Source organism: Musa acuminata, chromosome BXJ1-2 (genome assembly GCF_036884655.1).
Source record: "Musa acuminata AAA Group cultivar baxijiao chromosome BXJ1-2, Cavendish_Baxijiao_AAA, whole genome shotgun sequence".
NCBI lineage: Eukaryota > Viridiplantae > Streptophyta > Magnoliopsida > Zingiberales > Musaceae > Musa > Musa acuminata.
In genome coordinates, this window is record NC_088328.1 from 10,672,188 (window position 1) to 10,694,529 (window position 22,342).

Genomic DNA, 22,342 nt, shown 5'->3' on the forward strand with positions numbered 1-22,342 from the left:
CATCAACAAAAAGGAAAAGTGCAACTATCAAGTGTTTGAGATATAATGTCAAATATTGCATTTATCATCATGCAATATGTAAGCTAGAAAATTTAGCAAGTGCTACATCATGCAAGCTATCAAGTTGTAGATATGCAAGGTAGTAAGATAGCAAGTTTACAACATACAAGTTAGCAAAAATTTCGAAAGCAAATGCAGGATAGCTTTCTTATTGAAGTGTGTAAGCCAGCAATTTTATATTACTTTACAACATGCATTATCACCAAATAATCATTAATTTTAAGCATGTGCATGATTGCAAATTTTGTAAGTTTGTATTTTTGCTTCTTAAGATAGGCAAGCTAGTGATGTTCAAGATAGCAAGCTTTTTCTTCTCTTTTGAGAAGTGCCATTTTTGCTTCCTTTGCAAAGTACAAGCTAGCAAAAATTTACATTATTTTACAATATGCAAGCTAGCAATTTGGCAAGTATTACTTCTCTTTGAAGTATGAAGGCTAGCAAGTTTTTGAAAAATAATGCAAGATAACAAGCTAGCAAGATACAATGTTTTACATGAAGCAAGCTAACAAGTTTTGCATCTTTTTACGATATGTACGTTTGTAGTTTTTGCTTCTTTTTAGATGTGCTAGCAAGCAAGCAAGTTTTTCTCCTTACAATTTGTGAGCTAGTAAATTTTACATATGTAAAAGTTGGCAAGATTTTTGCATCTTTTTGTGATGAGCAAACTTTTGCTTCTTCTTGAAGTATGCAAGCTAGCTAGCAAGCTAGCAAAATTTGCTCCCCCTATGTCATTGTCAAATAGAAGGGAAGAATACAATGTTGTAATTCTTTTTCCTTTTTATCAATCTTCATATCATGACAAAGGTAAAGTATTAACCTTATTTCAATATGTTTGTGCATCATTATAATTTCAATTTATAACATGCATAATTTTAAAACATTACACATCATCCTTACTCTATGTATGATACTAAAAATAAATCAATCATCATATCATACATGATACTCATAAGCTAGTAAATTTATATCATTTTAGAGCATCAAAATAATATCATGAGTATTTCACGCATTCATATCATCACATGAAGAATATCGAAAAGAAATAGGTGATGAGATATACTTCAAGAATACAAGGAATTATACAAATTCAAAAAAAATCATATCATGAAAGACGAGATCATGTGAATACCAAAAGACATGATTCATTTAATAAATCTCTTCTTTAAATAAAATACTAAGAAAAATCGTAGGAGTACAAAGAAGAGATATTAATTCAAAAAATCTCAAGTAATTCCAACACCATGCATCATTCATTAACACCAAAAAAGAACTTTCAAAAGATCACAAAAACTATCATGCATAAGTTCGAAATATAAAATCATCATTTCTTCAAATCATCATGCTTAATTAAATATAAAATCGTCAAGTATGATACTTACATTATTTCATATAAGTGTGCCTTTATAATTTATGCCAAATCAAGACATGTATCCATTTTAAAACTGAAAAAAGCCACTTTCATTATAGAAAAATTGATAATCCATAAATCGTAAGAATCATCATATATAATTTCAAAATTTAAACTCATTTTGCATGATATTACTTCAAATCAAACATGATTTCATAAGGAATTTTTAATCAAAAATTATTTTGTTTGTTTATCATAAAACATGTAATTTTCATGATTATTTTTAAAATCACTAGAAAGGTAAGCATGATCCAATTTTATTTTTTTCATTTTCATTAAACATGCAATTCAAAAAATATATATATAATTTTCTAAACTAATTTAAGAACAACTCATGAAAAGCATTATGTAATTTTGAAATAAATTAAAGGAGTTTCGTTTGAGTTGTTTACCTCATTGTTGAATGTTGTTAAGGCATAGTTTGCCACCTCGCCTTTGTTGATTTTCTTCTTGTCTTCGGATGAGCTCGATTCGTCCAAAGTCGCGTTCTTCTTCTTTTTAAGTTCATTTTTAATTTTCAATTCTTGTTTTAAAAATTTCATGAGGAGTTCAAGTTTACCATCACTTGAGCTTATGCTCGAGTAGTCTTCAATTTTTCTAAGTCTGAAATCCTTCATGTTCTTTGAAAGGTGGTTCTCAAGTTCTTCACATGCATTGCACGTCATTTCATAGATCATCAAAGACCCTATAAGTTCTTCAATTGGAAAAGGGTTCAAGTTCTTTAATTCTTGTATTATCGTTATTTTTGAATCTCAATTTTTATAAAGTGATCGTAAAATCTTGTTAACGAGTTCAAAATCCGAAAAACTTCTACCAACTGCTTTTAAACCATTGATGACATCCGTAAAATGGGTGTACATGTCTCCAATGGTTTCGCTTGGTTTCATATGAAATAGTTCAAAATCATATATTAAAAGATTGACTTTAGAATCTTTTACTCTACTCATGCCTTCGTGTGTGATTTCGAGAGTGTGCCATATTTCGAAAGTCGTTTCAAAAGTAGAAACCCGATTAAACTCAGTTTTATCCAAAGCGTAAAATAGAGTGTTCATAGCTCTTGCATTTAAGGAAAAAGTCTTCATCTCAAAATTATTCCAATGGTTCATTAAAAGAGAAGACTTTCAAAAACCTCTTTCGACAATATTCTATAAATTCAAATCCAACGAAAGCAAGAAAACTCTCATTTGAGTTTTTCAATATGTGTAGTTCATCTCATTGAACAAGGGAGGATGAATAAGAGAGTAACCCTCTTGAAAGCTAAAAAGAGCTATTTCTATTTAGGTGTTAAACTAAATATGAAAAACGAGGCTCTGATACCAACTGTTAGGAACGAGTCGGCACTAAGAGGGAGTGTGAATTAGTGTAGCGGTAAAATCACGGATTCAAATCGTTTCGTTTCAATTAAAACTGATTCTAACGAAAATCATTTCATAAAGATCTTAACTTAAAACACGTTCATAAATGTATTAAAAGCAGTAAGCAAGTAAAGTGGTTTGCAGTTAAAGTAAATTGCTCAAGACAAAATGAAAACCAGATTTTATAGTGGTTCGGTCATCATGACCTACATCCACTCCATCGATTCCTCTTCCGTCGAGTCCACCGTTATCCACTATCGATCTTCCTTTAATAAGTGAAGATTAACCTCCTTCTTACATCCTTCTTCTCCTTTTCATAGGTTTAGGAGATAACCTTTACAAGCACTCACTCCTCCTAAACAGAATTCTAAACTTAGACTAGAGGAGGGGATTTCTCAAGTGATTGCAATAGCATTTTCTCACTGTAAAACTCTTTGTGCTTGTGTATCTTAATCAGAGATGAGAGGGGTATTTATAAGCTTCAAGTTAATTCAAACTTGGAGCATAAAAATGTCACATCCCTGGTTTCTCAAGTACAGGCGATACCATCGCCTAACATCCTAACACTAGACGGTACCACCGCCTGACAAAGCTCGGAGATCGAGCTCTGATGGCACCACTACTAGACAGGGATGGTACCACCGTTGGCAGCATTTACTACCGGTGGTACCACTGCCCAGTCTGGGCGGTACCACCGACCAGACCACCTGGGAGACTAAGTCTCCCAAGTGGTGCCACTGGCGGCCTTGGCGATGCCACCACCGCCAGGCTTTCGGCATCCTGGTTGGGCCTTGAATCCAGCCCAAACCAGCCCAACTTCAGGCCCAATTGGCCCTTAACAGAGTTGATGAGATTACCTCCCAATCCTAACTCCAATTATGTACTAACTACAATTCCTAAGACATATTCTAAGTAAAATAAGTCCAACTTCTTCCGGCGATCTTCCAGCAATCTTCCGGCAAACTTCCGATGATCTCTCGACAATGTTCCAATGGACACCCGGCAAGCTCCTAGACTTCACGACGATCTTCTTGGCAAGTTCCGACAAGCTTCTTTGGTAAGCTCTTGGACTTCTCGGTTGGGTCCGGCAGAACATCTAATGAACATCCGGACTTCCGACGAACTCTCAAACTCCCAACAAAATCACGTTCTTGACTCCGGAACTTCATTTTGCTTTATGTCTTGCTATTGTAGTTAATTATGCACACACAAAAATACACTTCGATCTAGACAATTATTATAAAGCATGAATCATGTTGTCCGGCATGTCATTGGTCCATCGACGCTTCGTCTGATTCTTCGGCGCATCGTCCTCTCTTGCGGCCTATTGCCCAATCGACCAGTTAACCTTCGCAACTTCGATATCCTTGGCATAATATCCGCTCTTCTTGGTCCGATGCCTGAATCCATGGACTGAAGCCTTCTACCGATATGTCAATCGATTCTTCGACACGATGTCCAATCTTCTGACATGTTTTCCTCCGGCCCAACATGATTCTTCCTACTTTAATTGTCTCTCCGTAATCGAAGTATCCTACGTCACTCAAAACGCAGATCAAATCATGAACACTTATTAATTGGTTTCATCATTAAAAATCAAGATTCAACACTATCCTCCTCAAAGGCCATGGTAGAGTTTGCCTAAAAAGGGTGAGCAGCAAAGACGACAAAGAAGAATATATCTTGAGAAGGGGGTGCCTTTTGAGAAAATAAAAAAAAAATAATTTTTTTTTGGGAAAAAATTGGCCTATGGAGCCACATTATTATTATAACATGGAGTCACGCATGGACCTCATGTGTACCTTAGGACCACCATTGATCTTTAGGCAAGTTAATAGGTTAGCTTCTTTCTTTACTTCTTCTTCATGCCTAATCATCTCTTTTTGCAAAGTCTCACGTGAATGTGGAAAAGGAATTGGTTTGGTTTATAAAATTATATAACGAAAATTTATTAAGTTCATAAAATTATATGAAGGAGAAAACTATTATATAAACTAAAAGACAATGTAGCACTTGCACTTGCTAAATGGGTCTTAATATGGGTGGAGACGTAATCTAGTTCGTTTGAGAACTTTGTTTGGTTTAAACGTATCGGTCGTTCTGATTGCATTATTGATTATTTGGGAAGCTTAGCGAGTGCACCATCTGACTCCTAATGAAGCCCAAAGTAACTAGTTCTTTGTTATTCTTCTTGTGCTGAAATTAATCATTTTCTCTTTTAATTGTCGTGGACTTTGTATCATTTTCATCCTTATTTGTCGTTGTTTGAATTCCTGGTAGAATTTTGTCAAGTTATTCATGCTTGCGAGAGGAGTAACATATGATTGTATGTTATGGTAAATTCTCATAATCTCAGCCGCGTAAGGAATGAATTATAGCCTTATAATAGCATAACATGCATTCAAATTTCTTATGAATCAAATTGAATGTATTAATCGTTTGATTGATTTCAATGTAATGAATCAATTAATTATAGGTTTTGTATCATTTTTATCTTTAATTATTGTTGTTTGAATTGGTACAAAAAACTCTGTCAACCTCTTCATATTTGTGCAGAAATATCTGATCAATTATTGTTGATCATATTTGTGCAGAAATATCAGTGCAGAAATATCTGTCGACCTCTTCATATTTGTGCAGAAATATGAAGAAATATCTGTCGACCTCTTCATATTTATGCAGAAATTTCTGATCTTTCGACCTCTTCATAGGAAGATATTTCTGATCAATTATTGTTGATCATATTTGTGCAGAAATATCTGTCGACCTCTTCGTATTTGTGCACTATAGAAATATCTTTAATTATTGTTGTTTGAATAGGTACAAAAAATTCTGTCGACCTCTTCATATTTGTGCAGAAATATCTGATCATATTAAGCCTTTAATTATTGTTGTGTGAACTTCAATTTAATTTTGCTTCAATTTGACTTTGCTTAAAAACCTCTTTCATTGAAACCTTTACTTGTGACCGTGTGAATTTTAATTTAATTTTGCTTCAATTTAATTTTGCTTAAAAACCTCTTGATAAATTATGAAATGTAATTACAGAGTTTATTTAGATAGTGAACTTTTGATAGCTATTTATACACATTCAGTTAAGAGAATTTTCCTCAAAGATATCTTATCTGCTATCACCTCTAGCATTGAAGTCTTTCCTCGTGACATTGCAGAAATCATTACTGTTTGAAGCATTCCTTATGACTGACCCTGCACAGGGCAACTTGTTTAGGACAACACATTGTAGAATGGTACCTTCCATAGCCGAGAGTTATCTCATCATTTGATGCATTTAAAATGTGACTGATTCAAAGGAAAGTAACTGAACCATCAACTTGATCATTTTTAACATGCAAAAAGTTCAATCATGCACTTTACTATTTTCTTATGCTGAGAGTTCATCCTTCAGTCCCTCTGTTTATGACCAAGTCACCTGAACTCAAGCATGGTGATGCTGCAAAATGTTTCCTCCAAACTGAGAAATCTTGCAAAGATGACCACAACCTGGCTGCATCATTCACAGGAAATCTTGTTCCAAACAAATAGCTCAGAAACATTCTTTTGCATAATTTATACCTCTATAATATATACAAAGAAAAGGATCATAAAGTTGAATAAAAAGATTTGGTGATAAATGAATAATCAACATTGATTGCTAAAAATTTGATTCCTGCTAAATGATTATATGAGATTGTTGATCTGATTTACATATATTTGGAACATTTTGAATCAAAGAATCTGATTGAATGAGATTGTGGAGGTGTTTTACAATAATTCCTAATATTTTGACATACTTGTGCAAAATTGTTGAATAAGCAAAAAGCACTAACTAATGTTCCCGATGGCTGCTCTTCTGTGGATTCTTGTTCGGCCAAGGTCGTTGGATTCTTTGTGCTGTCCTACAGTAGTCTCCATCTGCTTCACCATAACAGTGGCTTCAAACGAATCTGATGCGCCATGGAGGTCAGGGAGGAACTTGTTGGTAGGCATGTCCGGGAATATTGATTGGCCTCAGCAAAAATTTAGAGAACGTGACTGCTCAAACAAAGGGACTGAGCAGCTAATCATTATTGCGTTAAACTAAGTTCTCCTTTTCACCGAAAGAAATCATTCCACAAATCTTATTTTATCCTTCGCTACTTTATGTTGATTTTGCAGAATAAAATTATTTGGGTGATTAATTCTCAGATTGACGACAGCAAGATGCAATTCGTGATATGGTAAATTAGTGGATGATAGATTTAGCATTTCAGCGACTTCAAGTAAAACTTTCCTGTAGAGAAATTTTACTATAAGCAGCATCGATTTGAAAATGACTTTCACGTATCAAGGCAAGTATGCTGTATAAACTAGAGATAGCAGTCAATCAAGAAGTGGTCAATTTTAATGGTTCATCATGGCCATCACACTGCATGCATCGAAGGTTCGCCTACAGCAACTTGACAGATTATGCATCACATTGCTTTCTTATATGCCTCTTGGCTATTGCTGGAAAGAGAATAGAAAATGGCAATTTTGCCACGTGCATCAATGTGTATCGTTCTCTTAAGCCAACATGTTATCAGAATAAAAACTTTGATTCCAAGATGAGAGAGAGAGAGAGAGAGAGAGAGAGATGCTGCATCTAAATGGAGCAGCAAGACACATGAATTCCTGTGGCCATTGCTTTTAGACCTCCAGCTCAGGCTTTCAGTGAAAAGCAACATAGCTCAAATAAAAGCTTAATAAGCTTCAATCTTAGGTGAGCTGTTTACATCAACACATGAGGTCAATGGAGACAGCCAGTGCTAGTTGGCAGCATGTGTTAGTTGAAACTTGGAACTCCAAGGGAAAAAGATCAGATTAACCAAAAATTTCCTTCATTTTCTGCTGTGAGAATGGTCAACTGAAGCTATAGTTTACAGACTAGTTGATATCCTCGATGAAGTAGCACAAAATTGCAGCTACCTTTCAACTCAACTGCACAAAAAGGCACCAAGATCATTTTCCAGATGTCAGAACAGAAACCGGATGAAAGAATGCAACTATATCTCCGAAAACCAAGTGACAATGATCGAAACGATACATAAAAACAGCAGACACTTGAGAATGCTGTGTGTACATCTCTAAGATCTCGACACTCCCCGTGATCACACTACAGCTGCAGATGTCTTGCTGAAACCTCACACATCTTTATAGGAAAGGAAGGAAGAGAAATTTGATGTATGCACACACTGGGCAGCAATTGAATCAGAGAGAACTTGGTCTTTCTTGGTTGTAGATCGGGGATCAGGATCACAGTTAGAGCTTTCGGGACTGGTAGAGCTCCAATCCGGTCATGGCCTCCGGCAACAGTTCGTCCACCCGCAAGTCCTGCACCAGGTGCGCCTGCTTGGAAGCCCAGGAAAGCGTGTTGAGCACCTGGGCGTCCGCGAGTTCCTGGCTGTCAGGCACATGCTTGGCAATGTAGCACAGGAGGATCAAAGCCTCGATCTGCACCAGCTCTCCCAGGTACACTAGCTGGATCAGGTGCCTCGCACCTCCGGCGTCGATGATAGCCTGGGAATGGTTAATGTTCAGATAATTCTCGGTGCAAGCAAACTTGGTGAGCGCGATCACTGACTCTCTCATGACAGCCATCTCCTTCTCGTCGAGCAAGCGGACCAGAGGAGCGATGATCCGCGTCTCGGTCGCTCGGAACGTCCTCGACAAGCAGCCCAACGCCGTGACGCTGGGTAAGAGCAGGTCGTTGTAATCCCCCTTCTCGACGATTTGCAGAAACTGGTCGATGACCGCCTTGGATGCCGGGGAATTGGGCTTGAACGCGGACCTCCGCAGGTCCGCACTGTGCTCGGCCACGCGAGCGATTTCCATCAATGCCATTGCAGAATTGCATCGAACATCTCCTGCGCCTTTCTCCAGGAGCACCGCGAAGCAGAGGAGGGCCCGGGACTCGGTGATGATCCTGCAGATGTCGGCGTTGCCCTTGGCGAGCTGCCACAGGGCCTTGGCCGCCATGGCCTTCATGTTGGCCTTGGTGCTGGGGTCCTCCATTTCCCTCGCCCTGTTGCCGGACCCCGACAAAGAATGCTGATGGGGCTTCCAGGGCACGGTTGCGCTACCGGTGCTGGTGCTGTTTTGGTTCTGGGCGGCTTTGCTGGACTTGGCGGAGGCCACTGTGGATTGCACTACGGAATGGAATTGATTGCTTTTGGACTGGCCTTGTGCCCCGTCAGGATGCGGGAACGGAGTCCGTTCGTTGCCGTCGTCGAGGGGGGAAGCAGACGCGGCGGCCTGGTTGGCGAGGACGACGGAGTGGATGGACATCGCCTTGGACGACACGGAGTATTTGCTGTGCTCTTCGACGGTCTCGAAGGCGAGGTGGCCGACGAGAAGGCGGACAACGTTGTTCTTAGAGAAGACGTCCTGGCAATTGGGATTGTTGGCGGCGAGCTCGGCGACAGCCCACGCGACAACGGCCTGGACCTTCATGGGTCCGTCCTTGAGGACCTTGGCAAACGCGGAGCAGACCCCAGCGGCCACGAGGTAGTCGACGCTCTCCGAATCGCGGCCGAGGAGGCCGAGGGCGCGGGCGGCGTTCTCTTGCCCCTCGGCCTTGCCATCCTTCAGGAGTCGTAGGAGGGGAGCGACGCCGTCCTCCTCGATGATGAGCTTGGCGAAGTGCTGGTTGTCGCGGGCGAGGGAGACGAGTGCGGCCGCCGCCTCGGATCGGGCGTCAGGTTGACCGGTGTGGAGCGTGGCGATGTTGCTCCAGATGAGGGTGAGGATGGGCTCGTTCTGGGCGATGGGGCACAGGCCGTGGAACAGGCCGCCATCGTCGTCGTCGTCCCCAGCCGGCGCGGAGACGCGGAGGAGCCAGGAGACATCGGCGACGGAATTGTCGATTTGGGTGCACATCTTGACGAAGGCGGCGCCGGGCGTGATGCTGAAGACGCGGTGCACGAGGCTGCGGTTGCGGCATCGGTCGACGAGGGCCAGGGCCTTGCCGAGGACCTGCTCTGTATCGTCCATGATGCGGCGGGCAGGGCGCTCGTAGAGCTCGGTGCGGGCGGCCTGCCGGAGTAAGGCCGCGAGTTTGTCCGCCCGGGCCTTCAGCTCCAAGCACTCCTGCTTGTTCGTCTGGGCGTCGCCCGCCCACTTACTTACTTGGTCCGCCAGCTGGATTGGCTTGGTCAGGATCTGCTTCATCGCGTCTGCCATCTCCCAATTTCCCTTCTCTGCTTCCGGGAAGAGGACGGAAAGGTTGCTCAATCAAGGACTCGACGCTTCTCCTCTTGTTTACTTCTCCGGATCTTTCTCCAGGCGCAGCAGAAGAGGGAGAGACAACAAGAAGAGAGGAGGGGGGAGAAGCCGATTAGGGTAGGAACGAGTTTTTCTTTCCCTCACGCCTCTCAATCGGCCTCTAATGGTTGACAGGAGAAAGGACTTCGCAGGGTCAATGTTCTGCGGCTGCTTGTTTACTACTTGCCAACTGCGACGTCCCTCGGTCCTCTTAGACTCACTCGTTCTCGTACCTGCCGAGGAGGATGGCTTTCGCCGACTTGGATTCCCATCACAAAGGGAGACCCGTGAACGGGTCGGAGAGAACTAGTGGTGGGAGACTGAGTGCGCTTGGGAAAACAGAGACGTGCAATCGATATTTTAAATATAAATTGACGTTGGATAAATTTTTTAAAATCATAATTAATCTGAATATTATAGTAAAAATATTAAAATATTGATACAGATAGTACTACCAATTTTAGTATTTATAGGATGTTAATATAATTTTTAAAATTTCGAAAATATCCCATGATTTTATCTAAAATTATAATATTGTTAGTATGATTTAATGAGAAATCAATATGATTTATATTTTACAAATTTATTTTTTTTTAATTTATTTTTAAAGATTATTTTATATTTATTTATATAATTATATTTTTATTTATTATATATTTGGATCATATGAATTTTTTATAAGATCACATACATACATTCATTTATTTATTTTGTTACTTATTAATTAAAATTAAAAATATGTATTCATTTTGAATAAATATAAAAATTAAAAATATAAATTTGTTATAAAATATTCAATAGATTTTTAATATATAATTTTACCAAGCAACACTTACTTGAGTGCACATTTAAAAAAATAATTTTCATATATTATTTATCAAAGCATTTCATAATAACACATTCATTCAAACTTTTTTCTCCAACTACATATTAAAAATATAAATATTTTGTAAACACACGAATAGTTAAGTAGGTAGGTCACTAAGCTTGGAGAGAACGAGTGGTGGGATAATAAGACGCAATCGATTTGGTAGGTAATTAAGCCAGATTTTACTTAATCCGATCCCATTTCAGTCCGACCAATATTAGTCTGTATAGGAGTCAACCCATTACACTCAATTAAAGTCGGATTTCAGACCAACTGAGGTCAAAAATATCTTATCAGGAATCTAAATTTGATTCACAAAATAATCGACCTGATTCAGTCCTACCCATTTAAGAAACAAAAAATATATGAAACTAAAGAAGTCAATATATATATATATATATATATATATATATATATATATCCAAAAAATGAAAAAAAAAATGCTCAAAATCAAATACATAAAATATCTCTTGAGATAATTCAAACCTAAATCCGAAACGCATTTTATACTCTCTCACATAAGACTAAGAAACACTTCTCTCAACCACCTCACTCATTAAAGAAAACTCTATGAGCATCAAATTATTTTTTTCTAGATACCTCACACAAGCATTAGAACCTTGAGATACATCACATAGATAATAATCTTTGTTCAATGAGAGCTTCTTATCTTAATTTAATTCTTAATCACAATCTTAATTCTTATATTAGTTTAAATCTAATTATGGTTTGAATCTAATTAGTGCCCTTAAAATTTTTACCAACCATACGATCCATTTACAATTGGATTGGGAACGAATCAATCTTGATCCCTGCCACACCACCTGTGCTTCCGCATGTTCACCAGATGACACACACGAGCTTAATTCTTTAGGAGAAGAGAACAGGAGGGGATCCGGGTAGTAGACATTATTGCCATATCAGATTTGGATTTGTCACTCTACCTAATCAGTTTCTATTTCTTTTTAAATAAAACATGTATTTCTTCAGCATTCTAGTACAACCCAAGTTATTCATATCGTAGCACAAAATAGTATAAAATTCGTCAACCATTGAGCTCTTCATATCGTACCAATTTTCTTATTTTTTAGCAAAATCAGTTAATTAGTGTGACCTCTATTGTCGAAATTAGCAGAGAATCTTGATGTTGCATCATATATATATATATAATTTTTTTTTTCTTTTGGACAGCTTCTTTGATCCCTTAATCATTACATCCTGCTAGTATATAACAGACGGTTGCCGTTCCTTGAAAGATAATGATTACATATATACTCAAACACCACTATCGTGTCATTGTATATCAACAACTGTTACGTTTCGATTGAAAGATAATGATTTTATAAATTATCATACTTAGAAAAGGCTCTGTCGTTTTTCTTTTCCTACAAAGTACCTTTGTATTGAATTGATCTAAACTTTGATATTAACTATCTTGAACCGATCCGGATTTGTTATACCGATTCAATTAAATGAATTAAAAAAAAAAAGAAGATAAAAGGTAAAAAGAATACTTTTATTATTTAAAAAAACAATTTAATGGGAAAAAAAAACATTGGGACGCCCCAGAAAATATAAAAGCAACAAAATGGACCTGTCTAAGAGAATCGCCCAGGAATTTAATGTGTCACCGCATCATTTGAGCTTAAAATATATTATTTATAGTGCTAGCGATCTTTGTTGTGTTTGGAAGACATGCATGCATGATTCATTTAAATATGTGATGCATTAAAAACTACATATGAATGGTACTTCCTTAAGCATTTATGTCTAATTTTGCATATATTTAATATATTATTTATGTCATTAGTATAACTTAATAAGGATTGAGATTCTGAAAATGTGGTGTATGATTAGCCTCATCTTAAGTTAAAAAAAAATATAAAGAAGAAAAGACGTGGATCCCATCCTACAAATGTAGATGTAAAGTCAATGGTGGATCTATCCAACCTATTTCAATTTTGTTCGTGTACATTATATTTTAATTGGCTTTGAAATATATTTAGACAGAAAAAATAGATAGTTGATTATACCTAGGTGTTTAAAAACTTATCTTACCCATACCATTTCCTACGATAGGCTTTCTCTTTTATATTTTTCTAATTTAACAATTAGAAGAAACAAAGAAAAATAATAATAATTTTATTCATTTCTATCCATATCTAGTGATCCGGCAGTTGATAAGGTAAAATGTAATAACAAAGTATATTTAAATTAGTTGAATATAATGACTATTTATACATGTTAGAAGAGAAGATTTTTCTCAACTGATCGGCGAGATTTCCTTGTGCAATTGGGAAAATTTTATCTGTGCCCTTGTATGATTGAGCTTCTATCGAGGATGTCGAGCTTGTACCAATGCAATGAAAAAATAGTTTATGGACGAGAGGCTTTGTGGGTGAGTCTGCTAGTTGATGAGTCGTATGCACGTGAGAAACATGTAGTCGATGTCTGACAACTTGATCTCGCATAAAGTGAAAGTCGATGACAATATATTTCATACGTGAGTGGAACATAGATTGACATATAAGTAGGTAGCTCTAACATTATTATAATATATTATAGGAGTAATGGTGGAGTTTGTTAGGATCAAGAGCACTAAGAGGGGGGGGGGGGGGGGGGTGAATTAGTGCAGCGAAAAACTTTCGACGATTAAAACTGCGTTCTACGATAAGAGCGATTTCGGTAGAAAAGCTGATTCATAAATCACTTTAACTTATGATCAAGCAAGATGCAGTTAAAGCAAGTTTATGAAGGCAGTTTGCAGTTATGATGGAAATTAGAATGCAAGCATAAATTGAAATATGATGTTCGTACGATAAAACTGATTTGCGTCTAAACGCCGATTCGGAAAATACTGAACTTTGAAATACGATCGTAAATGCGTAGAAGGCAGTAAGCTATTGAGGAGGTTTGCAGTAAAGATAATATGCTTAAAGTAAATGCAAACCGAGATTTAGAGTGGTTCGGTCAATCTTGACCTACATCCACTTTTGGCTTTCTCCACCGACGAGGTCACCGACGTCCACTAGAGGCCTTCCTTCAATAGGCGAAGGTCAACTACCTTTTTACAGTTTCACTCTTTTTGACGGGCTTAGGAGACAACCTTTACAGAATTTTCTTTTCTCTCTTGACATATCAAATCTTGGAAGAAAAGAGGAAGGAGAACTTTTAACTCATACAACACTTTTGAGCTCTAAAAATCACATAGTAAGATCAGGATTTTGGTGGTTTTTTGTTACCCTTTCAATGCTGAAAGGGTGGGGTATGTTAGGATCGGAGCGGCACTAAAAGGGGGGACGGGTGAATTAGTGCAGCGGATTAAAACGTCGGTTTTGACAAATCTTTCGTACGATAAAAATCGAACTCAGAAGTGCTTAACTTGAAAGCGTATTCGCAAAGTTGTGCAGCAAAAGTAATGAGGAAATAAAGCAAGTAAGAAAGTTTGCAGTAATGTAAATAGCAGTAATAAAATGCAAACCAGAGATTACACTGATTTTAAAGTGGTTCGGTCAAATGACCTACATCCACTTGCGAGGCCCCTCTTCGATGAGGCTCCCACCTTCCACTAGAAAATCTCTTGAAGGGGAAGGGTAAATACCTCTCTTACAACTTTTTACAAGCGGTTCACTCTCTTACAGATTTTTAGCAAGAAAGAAGGAGGTGAACACTAGCAAATTGAAAACAAGACTAGCTAAGACTTTTCTAAGACCTTTCTCTCCATCAATTGCTTCTCAAAAAGTTGTAATCTCAGCTGATATTTGAGGGGTATTTATAGGCCTCAAGAGGATTCAAATTTGGGCTCCAAAATTTGAATTCTCTTTGGTTCCCGATGCTGGCAGTGCCACCGCCTATCAGTGTCTGACACTAACAGTGGACTGGCGGTGCCACCACCCAGCTCTCGGGTGCTGGGCAGTGCAACCGCCCAGTCTGGCTGTGACACCGCCAGACCCTCCGGTTCACTGGTTGGGCTTTAAATTTAGCCCAAACCAAGTCTAATTTTGGGCCCAATTGGCCCCTAACCAGGATATAGGATTATCTCTTAATACTAATCCTAATTACATGTGAACTACATAACTAAAAACATCCTAAGCAAGTTTTCAACCGCGAACGTCGAGTCTTGTTCCGGCGAGCTTTCCGACGAACTTCTTCCGACGGACTCCTAGCAAGCTCCCGATCTTGTGATGACTTTAACGAGTAACCGAGCCTTCTCAGTGATCTCTGCGAACCTCCGACGATCTCTTCGGCGACTTCCAAAAATTTCGACAGGTTTCCGATTTCTTCTCGGTTGGTTCCGATAGCATCTCCGACGATTCTTTGGACTCTTAAACGTCCATCGAACATGACTCTGGTATTCTTGCTTTGTGTTTTCTGGTTATCGTAGTTAATCCTGCACACTTAACTCAATAATATGGATTAGATCAATTAACCCATCAATTGATTTTATCATCAAAATCCGAGATTCAACAGGGTATTTATAGGCTCCAACCTAGTTTGAATTCCGAGCTCAAAACTGTCAATTCCCGGAATTCCGGGGTCTGGCGGTTGCATCGCTTGGCAGAGCTCGAAGATTGAGCCTTTGGGCGGTGTCACCTCCTATCAGGGGTGGTTGCACCTCTTGCTAGAGCTTAGAGACCGAGATCAAGCGGTGCCACCGCTTGACTGGGGTGGTTGCACCGCCCAGCCAGAGCTTGGAGACCGAGCTTAATCGGTTGCACCTCTATTAGAGGCAGTTGCACTGCCCAGCCAGAGCTCGGAGAGTGAGCCCTGGGCGGTGCCACCACCGACCCAGGCGGTGCCACCTCTGACCAAGAAATCTGGGTCCGAATGGGCTGATCCATTCGACTTAATTTGGGTTTGTCAAGGGCCCAATTATCCCAAGATTAAGTTAATGGGATCACCTCCCATTTCTAACTTAATCATCGTGCTAACTACGAATTTCTTAAGACATTTACTGCAACTTGCTCCGGTGCATCAATTGCTTCTTCCGGCGAGCTTCTGGCGAGCTTCCGTCGATCATCTGATGAAACCTCGGTGATGCTCCTGCGGACTTCCGGCAAACTCCTAGACTTGCGACGATCCACTTGGAAAGTTCCGACGAGCTTCTTTGGCAAGCTCCTAGACTTCTCGGATTTGTTCCCGCAGAACCTCCGACGATCGTCCGAACTTTTGTCAAATTCTCGAACCCCCAACGTGATTATAGTCTTGACTCCGGCGCAACTCCTGCTGCATGTCTTACTTTCATCGTAGTTAATCCTGCACACTTATCTCAACATATGGATTAGATAACAAATGACAATTAACGTCATCATAAAAATTCGAGATTCAATAGAGTTGACATTGAGTTCCTTGAGTAGCTTTGTGACCTAATTGAGTTCAACAATAGTGGTGGCAATGACATAGTATTCAACTTCAGTTGTGAACCGTGTGACTGTCTTTTACTTTTTAGAATTTCAACTGATTGGTTTAGCTCCAAGGAAGATAATATACCCTAACATGTATATTATATCATTAAAGTTTCCTGCTCAATCAGTATCAATGGAGGCATGGATATGAAGTGGGGCGTGTTTGTAGAGAAATACATCATGATTGAGGATTCCTTTAAGATACTACAAAATTCGTTTGACCGCAGACCAATACGTGATAAATGGTCGATGCATAAGTTATGATAATTTATTGACTACAAATGAGATATTTGGACGGGTGAGAGCCAAGTACTATAGAGAGTCAAGTACTTATCGATATTGATTATAATCTATAGTGGGGTTTCCATCATATAATTTGAGTGATTCACTAGTAGAGAGGGGAGTTATAACCTCGTTTACTTCTTGCATGTTTATCTTTGATAATAAATCTTTAATATACTTTTTTATGATAGGTGGAAGATGTAAATGTTGCTTCCACTCTCATAAAGTAGCTTAAGGTTCCTAGAGCTTTGAGAGAGAATCGATCAACCAATTGTTTTAGGAATGCTTGAGTCTCCAAATGATCATTTTCCATGACAATAATATCATCCACGTACACTAGAAGATATATTATGCCTCCATTTTATTATCGTAGGAATAACGAGGTATTAGACTTGGAATTGATGAAGCTAGTTAATATCATAAATAAGTCAAGTTTAGTATACCAAGCTTTTAGAGTTTGACAAAGTCCATAAATAGTTTTTTATAGTTTGTAGACATGCCTCAGATACTAAGGATGAACAAAACTAGGAAGTTGCTACATAAAGACATCTTCAGTTAAAGACCTTTGTAAAAAGGCATTGTTAACATCTAGTTGTCATAGGTGCTAGTCTTTTAAGATGGCCAAATTTAGGATAAGTCAGATTTTTATGGGTTTAATAATGAGATTGAATGTCTTTGTGAATTCGATACCAGGTCATTGATGAAACTCTTTGGCTACTAGATGTGTTTTATATTTGGCAACGAATCCGTCTAGGTTCCACTTAATTCAAAAGGCCCATTTAAACCCAATGATGTTTTATGTGTGATAAAAGGGTATTAGGGTCTATGTAGAGTTATAGAGGCGAGCATCATATTCCTCACATATGGCTTTATGCCAATGAGGAGATTTTTTAGCTTGAGTGATTGTAGTGGGTTCATTAATCTCAGAAGAGGAGTTTGTTATAGCAAATAGGTAAAGAACTTGATGTGATTTGAAAATATCACTTTTGGAGTGTATTGTCATTGGATGTCTAGGGGCTATGGAAGTGGTAGGTTATGTTGTTGGTATAGCTAGTGGTGAGTCACTGATATAGGTTGGGCCAGCCTATGACACTTCAATGTCACTAGGTCTAGGAGAAGGTAAAGCTAGTTGTGGTGTTGCCGAGGGTATTGCTTCATCAATATGGAAAACTTATAAGTGATAAGTAGATAAGATTTCCTCAAGGCAGTTGAGGAAATCTCTAAGTAGTTGAGAAAAATCCTCCCTGCTGAATGTGTATAACCTCCCTGCTGAGTGTGTATAAATAGCTATCAAGAGCTCACTATCAAATGTATTAGCCAATTACATCTTATACATTTTATAGTTTCTTTTATAATTTCTATCTTTCTATCTTCTTCGTTTAATTCTTATCATGGTATCAGAGCAATTTGCCTAGAGCAAGCCCTCTTCTCGCTGTTTGACTCCTCACAATTGCTTCCCGACCGGAGTCCACCGCCTCCCCTTGGGTCGCAACCGCAGCCGCTCTACCATCCCTCTCGTGGCGACGTCTCCGCCCCTCAGCCGTAGCCATTCACTGTAGCCTACTGCAGCACTTGCGGCTGCTAATATCAGATCCGTGGGCAACACTCCTAAAGGAAGCATAGTCACAGCCTTTGTTTCTACCGTCGGTTGCTGCTCCCTTGCCAACCGAAGTCTTCCGCTGACAACTCCGCCGCCCTTCCGGCCACCAAACTCCAACACTGCATTACTGCAACTATCTCCAACCTTGCAGATTTCTCCAGCATCGCTGCAGAAATCGCTGCAAGCTGCAGAGATTTCTCCCACCTCGCTGCAACAATCTCTCCTGCATTCTGCATCGCGCTACAGCCTCCTCTGCAGTTCATCACTGCAGCTTCATCGCTGCAGCCTCCTCTACAGCGCATTGATCTACTTTTCTCCTCCTCTCTCCCTCCTATATCTTTACATCTTATCACTTAAACCGCCACAAAATATCTGGGATGTCTTCATTTTCCCCTTCCGATATTTCTATCCCTATTTCTGCAGGAATTATGAGTACTTCTCAAAGTCTTAATTCCTATCCCTGTTTCTGCAGGAATTCTGAGTACTTCTCAAAGTCTTATCACCATCTTGCGGGGGCATGATAGAAGATAAGATTTTCCCAACTATATGAGGAAATATCTCTATTCTGTTGAGAGAAATCCTCTATTTTGTTGAGGAAAATCCTCTCTCCTAATTTGTATAAATAGGAGAGGAACATGTTAATGTATTCAAGCTAAAGTTATTTTAATAAAGCTTCTTCAATAATTGTTCTTATCTTCTATTCTTTTCATCAATGCTACAGCACTCATTCCCTTCAAATTATCCAAAGGCGGTAACTACGCATCTTGGCGGGCACAACTTTCTAATCTTCTATTTGGTTATGATCTCCTGGGTTACATTGATGGCTCTCTCCCGTGTCCACCTGACATGGTCAATATCCCAGGCGAACCCAGTCTAGTGCCAAATCCAACCCACAAACTATGGTTACGTCAAGATCGCCTCATCCTCCAAGCTATTCAAGCTTCCGTTGCTGGATCCGTTGCCCCGCTGATATCCTCATGTACGACTACTGTAGAAGCATGGTGCAAGTTACAAACAACTTTGGCAAATCGCTCACGTACTCGTATGCTCGGACTTCTCTCCAATCTGATGAAAACAAAACAAGAGGGAAGTACTATTGCTGATTATCTACAATCTATCAAAGTTATCATCGATGACTTGGCTTTGATAGGTCATTCTCTTAGTGATGAAGAAGTCCTAATCCATACCCTCAATGGCCTAGGAGGCGAGTACAAAGAACTGGCAGCAGCTCTTCGGGCACGCGACTCACCAATATCATTCGAAGAACTTTATGATAAGTTGATCGACTATGAGACATATTTGAAGCATGATGATATGTTGCCCGGACCACCTATTACAGCTCAGGTCAATCAAAAATCCAAGAGGAAGAGCAACTAGTACAATAAGCACGTCAACAACGGTCTGGCTAAGCTGCCTCCCAGCCCTATGGCGCCCAAACCAAACCCCCCTCATCCATATCAAGGTGGTAACTTTCATAATCCTCGGTCGTCACGTCCTGACTTCATAAGCCACCAACGAGTCGTTTGCTAATTATGTGATAAAGTCGGACACTCTACGAAAGTTTGTCGATCTCGCCCCAGGCTCCCTGCTCCATCACAGTGGCCTCAGGCGAATTTCATGGCTACTCCAACTCCTACCCAACCTAATTGGATTGTGGACTCGGGCGCCTCTCATCACATCACCTCTGATCTTCAAAACTTGTCCATCCACAACAACTATGATGGAAATGAAGATATCATCATCGGTGACGGTAAAAGAATTCCTATTACTCATTCTGGTTCCTCAACGCTTAGTTCACTTACCACAACTTTTACACTCGATGATGTTCTGTGTGCACCTAATATTAAAAGAAACCTCATTTCTGTTTCTCAATTCTGTAAACAAAATAATACCTCAATTGAATTCTTTCCTAACTTTTTTTTTGTCAAGGATTTGAGCACGGGGGCATCCTTGGTTCAGGGCCAGAACAAAGATAACATTTATGAGTGGCCATCCGCTTCGTAAATTACCCTTCCTACTGCTCACTCTTCAGTCGTAGCTCCGGTTGATGTATGGCATCGTCGTCTTGGTCATCCCTCCCCTTTTATCCAGCAAAAATTACTTTCTCGTTATTCTCTTCCTACCTTGAAAATCAATGGCACTATCAGTCATTGCGATGCTTGTCTTTGCAATAAAAGTCATAAACTGCCTTTTGGGACAACCTCTATTTCTTGCTCTAAACCATTTGAAATCATTTATACTGACGTATGGGGCCCTGCCCCAATTCCTTCTTTTGACAAGTTTCATTTTTATGTCATTTTTGTAGATTATTTTACTAAGTACACATGGTTATATCCTCTCCATCACAAGTCTGATGTTTCCATAGTATTTACCAACTTTCGAAAGTTGGTCAAAATTTTTTTTCAATCTTCCATTAAAACGGTTTACTCTGATGGCAGAGGCGAATATCAAGCCCTCACATCTTGTCTCTCTGCTTGTAGTATACAACACCTCAAGTCACCTCCACATACTCCCCAATTGGTTGGCTCTGCCAAACACAAACATCAGCATATTGTTGAAACTGGTTTCTCCCTTCTACATCAATCGTCCATGCCACCACCTTTTTGGTCAGTAGCCTTTCAAACTGTAGTTTATCTCATTAATCGTATGCTTACTCCAGTCTTACAATACCAGTCACCATTTGAAAATTTATTCCACAAGCTTCCAAACCTTCATAAACTCAAAGTTTTTAGCTGTTTATGTTATCCATGGCTCCGTCCCTATGCGTCACATAAGCTAACACCACGATCTAAGCCTTGCACTTTTATAGGCTACTCCCTTGAACATAATGCTTTTCGATGTTATGAACCCCAAACTAAAAAAATCTTTATATCACGTCATGTTATTTTTGAGGAGTCTGTCTTTCATTTTCAAAATAATCCTACCATGCAAGCTACTCCGATAAACATACATCACTGGAATATCCCTCTGATCTCTTCACACAAACCTCCAATGACACAGTCCAGTCCTTACCCTCAAGATCCGCATACTACTATTACTCCTGTTCAACAGCTTCTCACTCCCTCTATTTCTCCACTTCCTTCCTCATAAGTTTCCCCTATTAATGAGGTAATACCCTCGGTAATATTACCACTAGCTTTACCTTCTCCTAGACCTAGTGATATTGTTGTGCCGACGGTTGGCCCGGTCCATGACAATGACTCGCCCTCGGCTATACCACCAACACAATCTACCACTTCCATTCCCCCTAGACATCCAATGACAACACGCTCCAAAAGTGGTATTTTCAAACCACGTCAGGTCCTTGAGTTACATGCTATAACAAGTTCCTCCACTGAGGCCAGTGAACCCACTACAATCACTCAAGCCCAAAAATCTTCTCATTGGCGTAAAGCCATGTGTGACGAATATGATGCTCTCCTCCACAACTCTACATGGACCTTAGTACCCTTTCATCACACACAAAATATCATCGGGTGTAAATGGGTCTTTCGAATTAAGCGGAACCCAAATGAATTCGTTGCCAAATATAAAGCACGTCTAGTCGCCAAAGGGTTTCATCAATGACCTGGTGTTGACTTCACAGAGATATTTAGTCTCATTGTTAAACCCACAGCAATCCATCTTAACTTGAGTTTGGCCATCTCAAAGGGCTGGCACATACGACAATTGGATGTTAACAATGCCTTTTTACAGGGGTCAATTACTGAAGATGTCTTTATGCAGCAACCTCCTAGTTTCATTCATCCTAGGCATGTCTGCAAACTTCAAAAAGCTATTTATGGACTTCGTCAAGCTCCAAGGGCTTGGTATAACGAGCTTGGCTCGTTTTTGACCTCAATTGGCTTCATCAATTCCAAGTCTGATACCTCGTTATTCATTTGCCAGCAGAATGGAAGCATAATATATCTTTTAGTATATGTGGATGATATTATTGTCACAGGAAATGATCCTTTGAAGACTCAAGCATTTCTAAAGCGCTTGGCCGATCGCTTCTCCCTCAAAGATCTAGGAACTTTAAGCTACTTTCTGGGAGTGGAAGCAACATTTACATTTTCAGGTCTCTTCCTATCACAAAGAAAGTAT

The 22,342-nt window shown here is 39.4% G+C and overlaps 1 protein-coding gene across 1 annotated transcript; it reads right to left on the minus strand.

The window, feature by feature from the left end:
• Positions 1 to 7,831: 7,831 nt before the first annotated feature.
• Positions 7,832 to 10,280, minus strand: LOC135595412 (uncharacterized). Its single transcript, XM_065086289.1, has one exon. It carries the CDS (start codon positions 10,018 to 10,020, stop codon positions 8,101 to 8,103), a length of 1,920 nt encoding a protein of 639 aa, XP_064942361.1. The 5' UTR covers positions 10,021 to 10,280; the 3' UTR covers positions 7,832 to 8,100.
• Between the last annotated feature and the right edge of the window lie 12,062 nt (positions 10,281 to 22,342).

Coding starts and splice junctions, on each gene's coding strand:
- LOC135595412 (XM_065086289.1), bottom strand. CDS start 10,020: ATGGCAGACGCGATGAAGCAGATCCTGACCAAGCCAATCCAGCTGGCG.